This window comes from Oncorhynchus kisutch, linkage group LG1 (assembly GCF_002021735.2).
Source record: "Oncorhynchus kisutch isolate 150728-3 linkage group LG1, Okis_V2, whole genome shotgun sequence".
NCBI classification, from domain to species: domain Eukaryota; kingdom Metazoa; phylum Chordata; class Actinopteri; order Salmoniformes; family Salmonidae; genus Oncorhynchus; species Oncorhynchus kisutch.
The window spans coordinates 39008427-39021405 of NC_034174.2; the positions used below are offsets into that span (position 1 = coordinate 39008427).

The 12979-nt window shown below is 39.4% G+C and overlaps 2 protein-coding genes across 3 annotated transcripts in view; one reads left to right on the forward strand and one right to left on the reverse strand.

The window, feature by feature from the left end:
- Positions 1-3001, forward strand: LOC116374027 (ly6/PLAUR domain-containing protein 1-like). Its single transcript, XM_031823639.1, has 3 exons — positions 1-306; positions 1531-1668; positions 1813-3001. Exons 1-3 carry the CDS (start codon positions 255-257, stop codon positions 2046-2048), a joined length of 426 nt encoding a protein of 141 aa, XP_031679499.1. The 5' UTR covers positions 1-254; the 3' UTR covers positions 2049-3001.
- The window catches only part of tegt (testis enhanced gene transcript (BAX inhibitor 1)), a 27537-nt gene continuing 17276 nt past the window's right edge, over positions 2719-12979 (reverse strand). The window contains exons 4-10 of one of the 2 annotated variants that reach the window (XM_020488093.2): positions 11193-11313; positions 8360-8408; positions 8144-8241; positions 6300-6379; positions 6044-6144; positions 4658-4733; positions 2719-4421 (exon numbers count right to left, since the gene is read on the reverse strand). In XM_020488093.2, the coding sequence (XP_020343682.1) occupies positions 4392-4421; positions 4658-4733; positions 6044-6144; positions 6300-6379; positions 8144-8241; positions 8360-8408; positions 11193-11313 (555 nt within the window). In that variant the 3' untranslated portion in view covers positions 2719-4391. The remainder of the gene's footprint in view (positions 4422-4657; positions 4734-6043; positions 6145-6299; positions 6380-8143; positions 8242-8359; positions 8409-11192; positions 11314-12979) is intronic. The other variant, XM_020488101.2, reaches the window with a different exon arrangement.

Sequence of the window (12979 nt, forward strand, 5' to 3'; positions counted from 1 at the left end):
CCCATTTGGCGCAACGATACCGTCGGTGTGATCGAAGCGTCAGATTGAGATTGATTCTGTGACGCTTGCCAAACAGAGCGCACTCAAAGTTAGGAGAAGCAAGCCACCTAGAAACCTTTTTAGGCATGACACTGCATGCTTACTGGTGATATTACTGCTCCTACTTGATCAGAAGTGGATTCAAGTTGAGGCTGACCATACAACTGTGTAATGTTTTTTTGGGAGAAAAAGTAACCTGATGGAGTTTATGGACGATGCAATCGTTTGTTCTCCTCGCTTCTCTGTGTGGATGCGTCCTTTGCTCAGGTACATAACTACTGTTTCTCTTTTTTTAAATGTCAGTGTAGATTTATTTATATTATTTATAACAGTGGCAATCCGGAGTAATAATTCATTTCTTAATTACTGTCTCGTTACCCCAAAATCTCTCAATTTAAAGTTTATAGTCTAGAATAAAATGAGATTTTTGAGAAGCCTTTTAGCCTACCCAACTAAATCCATGCGTTAAGGCTCTCTGCTAATATAATGTATACATTATGTTCTAAAATGATGCAAATATGAATGCAATCGCAATTACACACAATGACAGAAATGAATGATTGAACTTGTTTTACCTTTGGAGTCTGAGCCAACCTGTCATAATCATAATACCAGTCGGTGAACATGATTAAAATGGCCATTCTGTCAATCTGTCATTCAGACAGAATTTCTGCTCCAACACCCTTATAGTTAGACAGGTTAATATTTTTGTTTGAACTATGGCTAATGCAATAATAATGTTTGGCCACATTGCATTCATATTTTATAGTTAATGACCCGACAGACAGAGACAAAGTACAGTACCACGAATATAGGATGTAATCCGTTTTTGGGGGGTCAAATTAGTGATATAGCGATGTGTTTTACAAAGTGCTCCTATAATGCGTTTTATGTGTTGCAAGCAATATCCATCAGATCATGCAGGCATAACATATCAATCAAGCCCAGATAGTCAGAGGAAGCACAACAGATCTATTCCAAACGTCTCTGTTGAACACTAGCTGGGTGACTGTACTGATTACAAATATGGAAGCAAGGTTGAGTGAGTCAAGGATTCTTCATACTAATGATTATCTCTGTATTGGCTGTTGGGATTTGGCATTTCACCACAAGTGACTGGATAGCCTTCACATTTAAAAGTGTATCTGAATATCTCCTTTTCCTGAGACAGTGGTCATAATAATAGTGTGTTAAAATGAGTAACAGTGTAGTTGAAAAAGCAGTGGATATAGCATTTTAAGCAGGTTTAAACCTCCGCTGTTTTACTGTCCAATCTGATTGAAAAGGGCACTGGACAATGGATTTATCAATGTATTAGAGGGAATAGAGGCATAAACAGAGGGAAATGGCTCCCTCTTGTGGAGTTTCTGCACTGCATTATCTCCATGGAGGTTGCTTGGAAACACGTACTTCCACTCTCGTGCACTGTAACTAGAGATTTCCTTCCATGTATTTTAGGCATCACAATTAGTGTGTGTGCATGCGTTTCAGTCTGGCCTTATCAGATGCAGTGTTACCACTGTGAAGAGACTCTGTTGGACAATGACTGTTCAGCTCCAAAGTTCATTGTCAACTGCACAGCAAACATCCAGAATGCCTGTCAGAAGGAGGTGATTGTGGGTGAAAATGGTGAGCCTTGTTGACTTTTTCTGACCTCAAGTCTGAATTTATTCTAGTAGGTTAATAGTAAATAACTTTTGTTTTACAAGATCTAAAATGTGCACCCTTTGTGTAATTTTTGGCCAAGGCTTTGTCTTCTCTATCTTCCTCCAGGTGTGATTTACAGGAAGGCCTGTGCCTCCTTCTCCACCTGTCTGATTGTTTCAGCAGGGTATCAGTCTTTCTGTGTCCCAGGTCGGGTGGGCTCTGTCTGCATTAGCTGCTGTAACACCCCCCTCTGCAACGGACCCCGCCCCCCAAGGATCTCCCTGGCCCCCAGCCATCCCCCCACCAGACCCACTGCGCTCCTCCTCATCATCATCACTGTTTCCATGGCAACACTGCCCTAATATGGACACTGGTATTGGCTAGATTGGACTGAATGTTCTCAGGTGTGGAGGTGCCTGGTATTGGAGCAAACACTGTCCTGAGAGATGACTGGACAGGGATTCTGAAATCAAAGCAACAGAGCTGTCCGACACATACCGGTCCGTTGACGGGCGTGAGAAATTTAGGAAGTATATTAAATCTGACCCAAAAGTTAATAAAAATATGTTACATCCATAGTAAATTACACTTTAATCATTAGTGCAGACAGCACCGAATCAAATAACTAGTGTTTATATCCCAGAGATGACAGGGTACATTCAGTACTATACACAATGTTTACAGTTAGGACGACACACTTGGTGTACAAACAAATTAGGAACACTTTCTAATATTAAGTTACACTCCCTTTTGCCCTCAGAACAGCCTCAATTCATCAGGGAATGGACTCTACAAGGTGTCAAAAGCATTCCACAGGGATGCTGGCCCATGTTGATGCCAAATGCTTCCCACAGTTGTGTCAAGTTACCATTTTTGATACACACACAGGAAACAGTTGCGCATGAAAAACCCAGTAGCATTGCAGTTCTTGGCAGAAACCGGTGTGCCTGGCACCTACCATACCTCGTTCAAAGGCACTTTTGTCATTCCCGTTCACCCTCTTTGCAACCATTATTAAAACATGAGCATAAGTGTCATTGACTTAATCAAACTTTATTTTAACAAATTTAAATTACATTAAATGTAGCAGAATTACATAAGTAACTCCCATAAAAGCAAAACAAATTTCACAGTATAAGATATGCAGTTATTTCATTTTTGAAACAGTAAAATCCTCAGTTGAAAAGCAACAGGTGATTAGTTTGGTAAACTTGTATTGTTATTGGCACTTCTAAGAAAATAAAGCCTTGAGCTGCATAGCAGAGGATGTTTGACTGCCAGATTATCTGTTCAATGTCATTCAATTAAAAAGGTTAAAAAAAAATTCACGTCATCTAGATTACTAACATCAAGCGAGAGGTTGAAACATTTGTAATGGCTAATCCTTTAGCCAAGCTATTACTGGGTAGATGAGGACACATTCTGACTGGTAACTGGATGCTATGCCATGTGATTCAGTGAGTTAATTGACTTTGGCAGTACTGCCATACCTTCTCAATTAATCCCGTAACCCCTGTCACAGGAGATTCTCTCAATAAAACTAAGTGCACCTTGAAAATAAATGTTGTTACCCCTGCACATAGGGAATAACATGAAGATTAGTGGGATTTCTTTCATGTCACCTAATTACATGAAACACAGATTCTCTACTGATCACCTCTATTTCAATCACTGAATCTTTGTTAGTAGTGGAAAGAGAACAAGAGTGACAAAATTCCTTATCAGGAAAATATATTACACTTCTCAATACAAGTCCATCCATAAAACATCACTTTCTTGACACCATAGCAGACGACACCACCAGCAATTACATTGAAAAATGTCATTTATGTTTCAATAGATGAGTCCGTGCAAGGTCTGAATATTTAACATCTAAGATGCAAAGCTGTCTGCTCTATCATTTGCATCTTATTAAAACAAACTGACAAGATCCCCTATTGGCACAAACTACAACAGAAAGACTGGTTAGAGCAGCCTCACAGAGAGAATCAATGTCTTAAATTAAACCAGTAAATTACTCTGATCATTCAAGGGGAAATGTTACGAATGCATGATTTCAGTAAAAAAGGGATTGTACTGTAAAAGCACTAGTAATATTTGTAATTTGCTAATAAATGATACCCCATGTAAATGTCCACCTTACAAATGCATCATGTTCTTCATTACTCATCACAACAAAAAGCCTGTGATGTGATAATTGAGACTAATATAGTGTGTGGCTTATTTAAAATGGCAGAATTCCCAAATGGACAGATAATATTCACAGAATTAACAACCTCGCACAACTCCAAACTGATACTGTACTTTAATCAGTTGGTATATAAAAAGTGGACATTTTAAAATTATTTGAGGCATTGATTTCCTGCTTAATCAGATGGAAGAGCAAAGAACAAATTGTCTCAAATCGTTACTTGACAATGCAAAAATAACTATCGAAATAAGTATGTTAGTTAACTACACCATCCCTACAAAATGGGAGTTAAAAAAACAAAGACACAGGGACGTCTAAAACCTTAACATCAAACCTTACGCAAAAGCCAAATTCCAAACCAATCGATTCCTAACAATTAAGACACTATATCAAAGTACAAAATCAAACATGGTCTAAATAATTAGAATAATTAAGCAGTTATGTGAATGCACCAGAAGCACTCCTGAAGCAATTCCAAGTCACAGATCTTTTATTTGCTTGCATTCCTCCACATTTACTTCTTCTCCTTCTTCTTGTTGTCCTGCTAAATAAAGAGAACACTTCACCTAACTGACATTAAACCATTATTAGCCTAGCAGTGCAAAGTGCAACATTTCTACAATATGCTGGTTTATCGCACATATTGTATTTAGAATGCTTTCTGGTCCTAGGTTCATGTTTTTCTATGGTTCAAAACATAGCAACGTGTATGAGAGATAGTGAACGTGTATTATAGTCGGTATGCTATATAAAAATAGCAATACACTGTCAATATTGTACCTTCTCATGCATGGCCAGAATAACCATGAGCTTCCTGAAGATGGTCACAAAGTCCAAGAAGAGATCCACAGAGTGCCTTCAACCGGGTGAAAAGAGAAGTTATCATATATCTTACAAAACACTTCATAAGCTCATTGTAAAAGAGCCCCAATTACCAAGTGCATACCAATTGTATTGTGTTTTTCTGTGTGCAATCTTTTCTTCTCAACCTAAAGCACAACCATAAACATGCTCCTTAATATTTTTTTGTGCGACCTGGAATCTCTCTTTGGGAGCACCAGTGCGCCTAGAAAAAAAAAAAAAAGATAATTGTTGTAATGATTAAGTTTCACTGTACTGGTGTTTCTGAGTGGCTTAGAGAAAAAAAGCCAACAGATTCGTTAGCGAATATGGTTGCACCAATACTAGGCCACATCAAAACAGATTGTTTCTTGCCCAAACATTTTGAAAGATTCACTCAATTTGTCCAAGTATATCATGAGACATGAACAGAACGGATCAGGGATTCGGATTTCCTGCAACCTTCTGAAGATGCAAAGCACAGGAATGTCCCTTCTGTGTGCGCGCGCGGTACCGTTCGTGCGCATGTCTACCACTTTGTGTAATCATTAGCATCGCTAACGCCAACTGCCTTCTGGTAGATGGAAAGGCTTTCTCAAAAACCTTCTCAATTAAATGTTAAGTACAAAGTAGCCTATGCCTACCTGGCAGAAAGATATGCTTCCTTGCATCAATCCATTGGGCATTTGTTTTGCAAGCTCTGCGCGCACACGCACGCTACAGAAACACTTTTAACCAAACAGTCTATTGCTATAGGTGCATGGTGTGCACTTGAATTAAAGGGTAACCACACTAAAAAATGTAAATGTCTTAGAAAAGCAGTCTCCTGATGTGGTTTAAGTATTGTTTTGGACTTGAAACTGGATGTTCTATTTTTTTTTTTTTTTAAGTGAATTAAACGGATGAAACGGAATTTGGGCAAAACAAAAATGGGAAATTATGTTAACAAAAATAAAGACATTTTATAGGGCCATAACTATGTAGAAATCTAATATTCCAGAAATAACTATTTTCAGTGACGGGTATTTACGTCAACATTTTAGCTTTTTATAAATTAACAAATCTATTTACAGGGTTACCTATTAGTTGCTATTGCACAACATGTGCTTAAAGTCAAAATCATTTTTGCCCAATATAAGGCTATATCTCAACAACAACAAAAATGTTTATCCTTTTTTCTGGTGCTCTAAAATGTTATGTTGTGCTCCTAACTTTAGGAGTGGTACCAAAGAAACATTTTAATTTATAGTCACGGGCTGACAGACTAAATTCCAGATGACAGTGGCACCCTCATCACCAGGCCCAGAGAGAGTGTGTGTCCCTTACCAGATGTAGTCTTTGTCTCCCATCTCAGCCTTCTCAATGATGAGTTGAGTGTCAAACAGCACAAATCCACACATGATGACCAGACCGAGGTACATGTGAGCCTAGACACACACAGAGAGAGAAATGCTTGGTGAAAATGACAACCAGCGCAAGTCATACTGTAACTAATAGCTAAGTCCATGAAGAGTAGCATTGTGTAGCAATAATAATGGATCAAAACAAAGCAACCATAATATTGGGTTATTTTCCTCTTTACCGTAAACAACATGACAGACCCCAGGAACATGTTGAGGAAAGAGACCAGGAGCAGGATGGACAGTCCGGACATTAGAGTACCTGAAAGACAGAAATATTTTTGCGATAAATGAACAGAATATTTGGTAACATTTATTTAGTGAGCACAGTCTCACTAAATCCAGAGTGGTAAGTTTCAGTTCCTTAATAAAAAAGGAAAACTCCAGCACACTGGTAATGAGTACACTTTTTTCTCTATGCACCTGGTAGCACTTCAAGGTGTGTGAGTTTACTTTCTATAGTTTCAGTTCCTTTACATTACACAATATCTGGTAAGCAGCACAGAACACTTTGGTATTCATTAGGATCCCCTTCACTCTTCCTGGGGTCCACATGAAACAATACAGAACATTAGTCAAGGACCGCAATACATACATTAAAAAAAAGCATCACACGCAGCCTACATATCAGTACATACACACAATATCTAGGTCTAATACATAAGTGCAAATTACGAGTGGCGCAGCAGTCTAAGCCACTGCGTCTCAGTGCTAGAGGAGTCATTACAGACACCCTGTTTCGAATCCAGGCTTTATCACAACCGGCCGTGATCAGGAGTCCCATAGGGCGGCACTCAATTGGCCCAGCGTCATCTGGGTTTGGCCGGGGTAGGTAGTCATAGCAAGTAAGAATTTGTTCTTAACTGACTTAGCTAGTTAAATAAAGGTTACTTTTTTTTTTTTAAATACCTGCAGTGGCAGAGTTCCATGTAGTTAACTTCTTAGGGCTGCAATCCCGTGAACGGGATCGTTATGACAACCAGTGAAAGTGCAGGGCACCAAATTCAAAACAACAGAAATCGAATAATTAAAATTGCTCATCCCACCACAGTGTCCGATTTCAAATAGGCTTTACAGCGAAAGCACCACAAATTATTATGTTAGGTCAGCACAAACAGAAAAATTCAGCCATTTTTCCAGCCAAAGAGAGGAGTCACAAAAAGCACAAAGAGAGAAAATGAATCCCTAACCTTTAATGATCTTCATCAGATGACACTCATAGGACTTCATGTTACACAATACATGTATGTTTTGTTTGATAAAGTTCATATTTATATAAATAAATCTCAGTATACATTGGCGCGTTACGTTCACTAGTTCCGAAAACATCCAGTGATATTGCAGAGAGCCACATAATTTTACAGACATACTCATTATAAATGTCGATAAATACAATTGTTAGACATGGAAATATAGATATACCTCTCCTTAACGCTTTTTTCTTAAAAATTCTAAAAGCATTGTTGGTTAAGGGCTTGTAAGTAAGCATTTCACTGTAAGGTTTACTACACCTGTTGTATTTGTCGCATGTGGCAAATAAATTTGATTTGATTTTGTTAAGGATGTTAATTATTTTACTGTGGCAGCCAATGTGTATACTGTTGAGTCGTCGGCGTGCATAGACACACAGGCTTTATTCAAGGTCAGTTTTTCCCCCAAAGTTTGCTAAGCACTTGTAACAGGCTGATTGGTCGGCTGTTTAAATCATTAAAGTGGTGGGTGCTCTGCTATTCCTGAGTAGCGAAATGACCTTTGCTTCCATGTCTGAGGGCACACACACACACACACACACCCACCATCTTCTAGGCTTACATTTAAGATGTGACAAACAGGAGTCACAATGCATTCCACCACCAACCTCAGCAATTTACCATACAGGTTGTTGGTACCAGGTGGTTTATACTTATTTATAGATAGCAAAAAATATGTCACCACTTCCACACCCACTTCGTGGAACTCAAAACTACAGTGCTAGTCTTTCATTATTTGGTCCGTTATGCATGAATAAGAAAGTTCAGCACTTTACCTCCAAGGAAGAGGTAGCTCCTGCGCTGGGCGTAGAGGGCACTCAGCGTGAAGCACAAAAAGATGATTGAGGTCCCCAGGAAAGCTGTCACAATGATGCTGGTTGTAGGAGCAGAGAGATGTGAGGCTCATTCAGTCACCTCAGGAGAAACCCCTCATTGAAAGAAACTACCACATTATTATTATTAAACTATACACATTATTACTGTCATCTTACCTTGGGTTAATAGAGATGACGTAATCCATGGTTGGGCCCAAACCAACCCCTGAAATGAAGAGGAAAACTTCAATAGTTAAAAATACATAGGCTGCATTCCAATTCTCTAGCTTTCTTTGGAAGTGTGTACTCGTACCCTCCCCTCATGGGAATATGGGGGAAAACATAGAATTAGAACGGACATGAACCTTCTTATGATGGAATAAAAGGTCAGCCATTGTGATAAGATTATTTTACACAATGAGTTTGAAGAATGATTTTTAATGTTTGTTCACTAGCTAGCCATCCACTTAAATAAATAATTTGAAAAATGTTTATGAAATTAACTGCCAATATAAAAACATTCCATTCAAACAATAGTCAATCTACAGCCACACACTGGCTGAAATCAGTGATATTGTATCATATAATAGCACTCACAGCTTTCCAAGAAAACAAAAAATGGAGACATTTGTCTGTTTACATATTTAGAGGATATTTATACAGAATTTCTAAAAACCTGAATAAGCTGTATTTATAATTATGACAATATTTTTAGGTTGACAATTCTATTATACGTTTCCTGATATCACATGCCTCACTTAAATTTTCCTGCTCAAGTCAAATCAGGATTATGCCTCTAACTAATGGGAGTCATGTGACAGAAATATGCAGAAATATGGCTGCTTTTTCAGAAGCATTTCAGTTGATTTAACACAGCTAACCTGTAACAGTATTTAGTAACTTACGATAACACGCCACACTTTACGAGCTAAATCAAAGACATCTCCTGACAACAAAGCGACTTCTCCTTACATTTACGTAATCCTGAATAAAATCCAACTTTTTTTTGTACTCCACTAAACTCTGAGGCGACGAACTCTTGTTGGTTTACAAGAGTTCATCGCCTCAGAGTTTAGTGGAGTACAAAAAAAAGTTGGATTTTATTCAGGATTACGTTTCCAAGTGCATTACTGATGTAAAAAAAAAAACGAAGGGGATTTTTTTTTTTTTAAATAAATTAAATAAAATAAAAATCGGGAAAAAACTTTGAGCTGAGTGCAAAGCTGGACAATAGACTTGACAAATGTAAGGAGAAGTCGATTCAGGGCCAAACCAGAATTGGACGATGGAGGAGAAAATGGCTTGCTATGAGGGCATGCAACAGAAAAATGTGAGAATAGGGCCAGAATGCACTCTTTCATCAAGAGAACTTCCAGAGTGGTTTCCAGAGCTGACTGGTACCGAACTGGAAGTTATGAGAGCTCTTTACATAGGCAGGCACATTGGCAACTCAGCCAGATCCCAAACCTTGATTTTCTTGGTGCGCAGATTCACTGACCGACACTGCATTCTGAAGGCAGCTAGGAAGAACGCTCCCACTCTGGCCGGGCAGACTACAGTAACTTCACCAATGCAACTACACCATGCATCTGGCCTTTAAGACAAGGGACTGGTCTCAGAAAAGCAGATTCCAAGCATTTCTGCTGTCACACTCAAACATGGCGCAGAAATGATAACTTTCCAATCCAAAGAGGAGGATTCTCTCAATTTGCGGGGCGCGGTTGACGAGGATTAGCAATGTTAGGTTCTAATTTTCAGAGTAAATAACTCACGGACACTACGAAGAATTCAACTTGGTTAAGCTTCTCTATGGGTCGATACAGCTGTAATTCAGACACAGACATGGCTTCCCCCGTGGTAGTATTCACACCCCACTTTGGGTGGGAGTCTCCTAATCGCTAAACATTGCATCATTATTGCTAAGCAGGGAGCTAAGTGATATGAGCCTTCAACGGTTTCTCCCCTTATCAGTACTTCCACTGATAATGGGAGAACATGCAATCGTGTTCCCTGCACTCAGCCCCTCCCAAGCTTCATTATGGCACCCCTCAGGTCTCTTCTGTAACTAATGTTCCTAAACTTCTGAGTATAACAATGTTCAAAGTTTCCCCCAGAATCCAACAGTGGGTATTGCTGTGCCGCTGGATAGTTTACATGATGGCCAGCATTCAGACTTGTTCTCTGGCGCGTCCTTTTTATCCACTCCAAACTTGGTGCAAAACCACACCCACGGGTAACCTAGTAACATTCAATTATTTACCTACTGCATGACCATTCCGGCTGCTTTTTGTTATTGTCTGTGTTCCTTTAAAAATAAATAAAAGGTTGATAACAAAAAAAGGATTATGCCTCGACTGCCATTCATTCCAATTAGACTGGTTTGGATTTCTCCATGACCAATATAAGATGTGGTAAAAGAGTCAACGGAACACAGATGTTCCATTGACCAGATTGGCCCACATTCAACAAATCTGATGTAACAAAAGGGATATTTGTCATCCGTCAAGTTTTATGTATTGTAACAGGCCCACAATGTGGTTGCTAAAGTCCAATTGATACATTTGTCTGTTTCTGTTGTAAAACATGTAGAAGTTGTCCCTTTTCAGGTTTATAAGAAGCGACTGCTAAATGCTAACTCCCGTTCATACAAGCACTATACTCCTGATTATTAATACACATTTAAACAATAGCCTAAAATGTAACCTAATTTTGCTAGGGGGCAATGGGGTGACTCAGGATCTTTCCACCAAGAGTTTCCATGGCAATTCCATTGTTGTGGTCAAGTTCGATTGACCTCTTTACCGCATTTATGGCTGCCAATTTCACCCCATTCTGGAAGTGAGGGTTTATGAAATAGTCCCTTTCGTAATTTAATAGGATCTCTATGGTGAAAACTCCCTCCAGCCATGTTTGCACCAATCCAATGCTTTTAAATGCATGAAGGTGATTGAATGAGTGCACACACTGTGTAGGCCCTTTTCTGACAGATCTATAGGGCAGATGAGGTTACCTGTGAAGAAGGCAAAACCAGAGAGGATGGCCAGTCTCTTCTTCTCAGTCAGAGGGCTGTGGGGAGTCATAGCCAGCCAAGCCATCATGGCCAGGGAGCCCAGCATGGTCAACATCCCACCCTAATGGACACAAAACACACAGCAACAGTTATAATGTAATAACATCAATGGCAATTGTCATTCACCAGTTAAATGAAAAACCTTCAAAGCATTACCAATCATATGTTATGTGGCCACCTTTTGTGAAATCTACCCCCGCCCTCAAGGCATTACAAAGGGTAGTGCGTACAGCCCAGTACATCACTGGGGCCAAGCTTCCTGCCATCCAGGACCTCTACACCAGGTGGTCAGAGGAAGGCCCACATTTTTTGTTTGTTTTTTAAGGGTCAAAAGACTCTAGCCTCCAAAGTCAAAAACTGTTCTCTCTGCAGCCGCATGGCAAGCAGTACCGGAGTGCCAAGTCTAGGCCCAAAAGGCTCCTTAACAGCTTCTACCCCCAAGCCAAAAGACTGCTAAACAGTCAAACAAATGGCTACCATGACTATTTGCATTGACCCCCTTTTTTTTTTACGTTGCTGCATAGTCACTTTACCTGAAACTGTAATATCCTGTTTATCAGAGTCACGGCTCAACGAGGACATGGATATACAATAGAGGTCGACCGATTATGACCCAAATAAGCCGATACCGATTACTTGGCCGATTTTTTGAAAAATGTCTTTGTAATAATGACAATTACAACAATACTGAATGAACACTTATTTTAACTTAATATAATACTTAAATAAAATCAATTTAGCCTCATAAATAATGAAACATGTGCAATTTGGTTTAAATAATGAAAAAACAAAGTGTTGGAGAAGTAAAAGTGCAAAATGTGCCATGTAAGAAAGCTAACGTTTGAGTTGCTTGCTCAGGACATGAGAACATATGAAAGTTGGTGGTTCCTTTTAACAAGATTCCCAGGTAAGAAGTTTTAAGTTGTAGTTATTATAGGAATTATAGGACTATTTCTCTCTATACCATTTGTATTTCATATACCTTTGACTATTGGATGTTCTTATAGGCACTTTAGTATTGCCAATGTAACAGTATAGCTTCCGTCCCTCTCCTCGCTCCTCCCTGGGCTCGAACCAGGAACACAACAACCACCCTCGAAGCAGAGTTACCCATGCAGAGCAAGGGGAACAAACACTCCAAATCTCAGAGCAAGTGACGTTTGAAACGCTATTAGCGCGCACCCCGCTAACTACCTAGCCATTTCACATCGGTTACACCAGCCTCATCTAGGGAGTTGATGGGCATGAAGTCATAAACAGCGCAATGCTTGGCGCACAACGAAGAGCTGCTGGCAAAATGCCCAAAAGTGCTGTTTGAATGAATGCTTACGAGCCTGCTGCTGCCTACCACCGCTCAGTCAGATACTTGTATGCTCAGTCAGATTATATGCAACGCAGGACATGCTAGATAAACTAGTAATATAATCAACCATGTGTAGTTATAACTAGTGATTATGATTGATTATTTATAAGATAAGTTTAATGCTAGCTAGCAACTTACCTTGGCTTCTTACTGCATTCGCATAACAGGCAGTCTCCTCGTGGAGTGCAACGAGAGGCAGGTGGTTATAGCATTGGACTAGTTAACTGTAAGGTTGAATCCCCCGAGCTGACAAGGTGAAAATCTGCCGTTCTGCCCCTGAACGAGGCAGTTAACCCACCGTTCCTAGGCCGTTAAAGATAAAATAAAAGGTGTTTTAAAAATATATATTATTTATTTATCAAAT

Coding starts and splice junctions, on each gene's coding strand:
- LOC116374027 (XM_031823639.1), top strand. CDS start 255: ATGCAATCGTTTGTTCTCCTCGCTTCTCTGTGTGGATGCGTCCTTTGC. Junction 307..1,530: donor TGGATGCGTCCTTTGCTCAG/GTACATAACTAC, acceptor CATGCGTTTCAG/TCTGGCCTTATCAGATGCAG. Junction 1,669..1,812: donor GGTGATTGTGGGTGAAAATG/GTGAGCCTTGTT, acceptor ATCTTCCTCCAG/GTGTGATTTACAGGAAGGCC.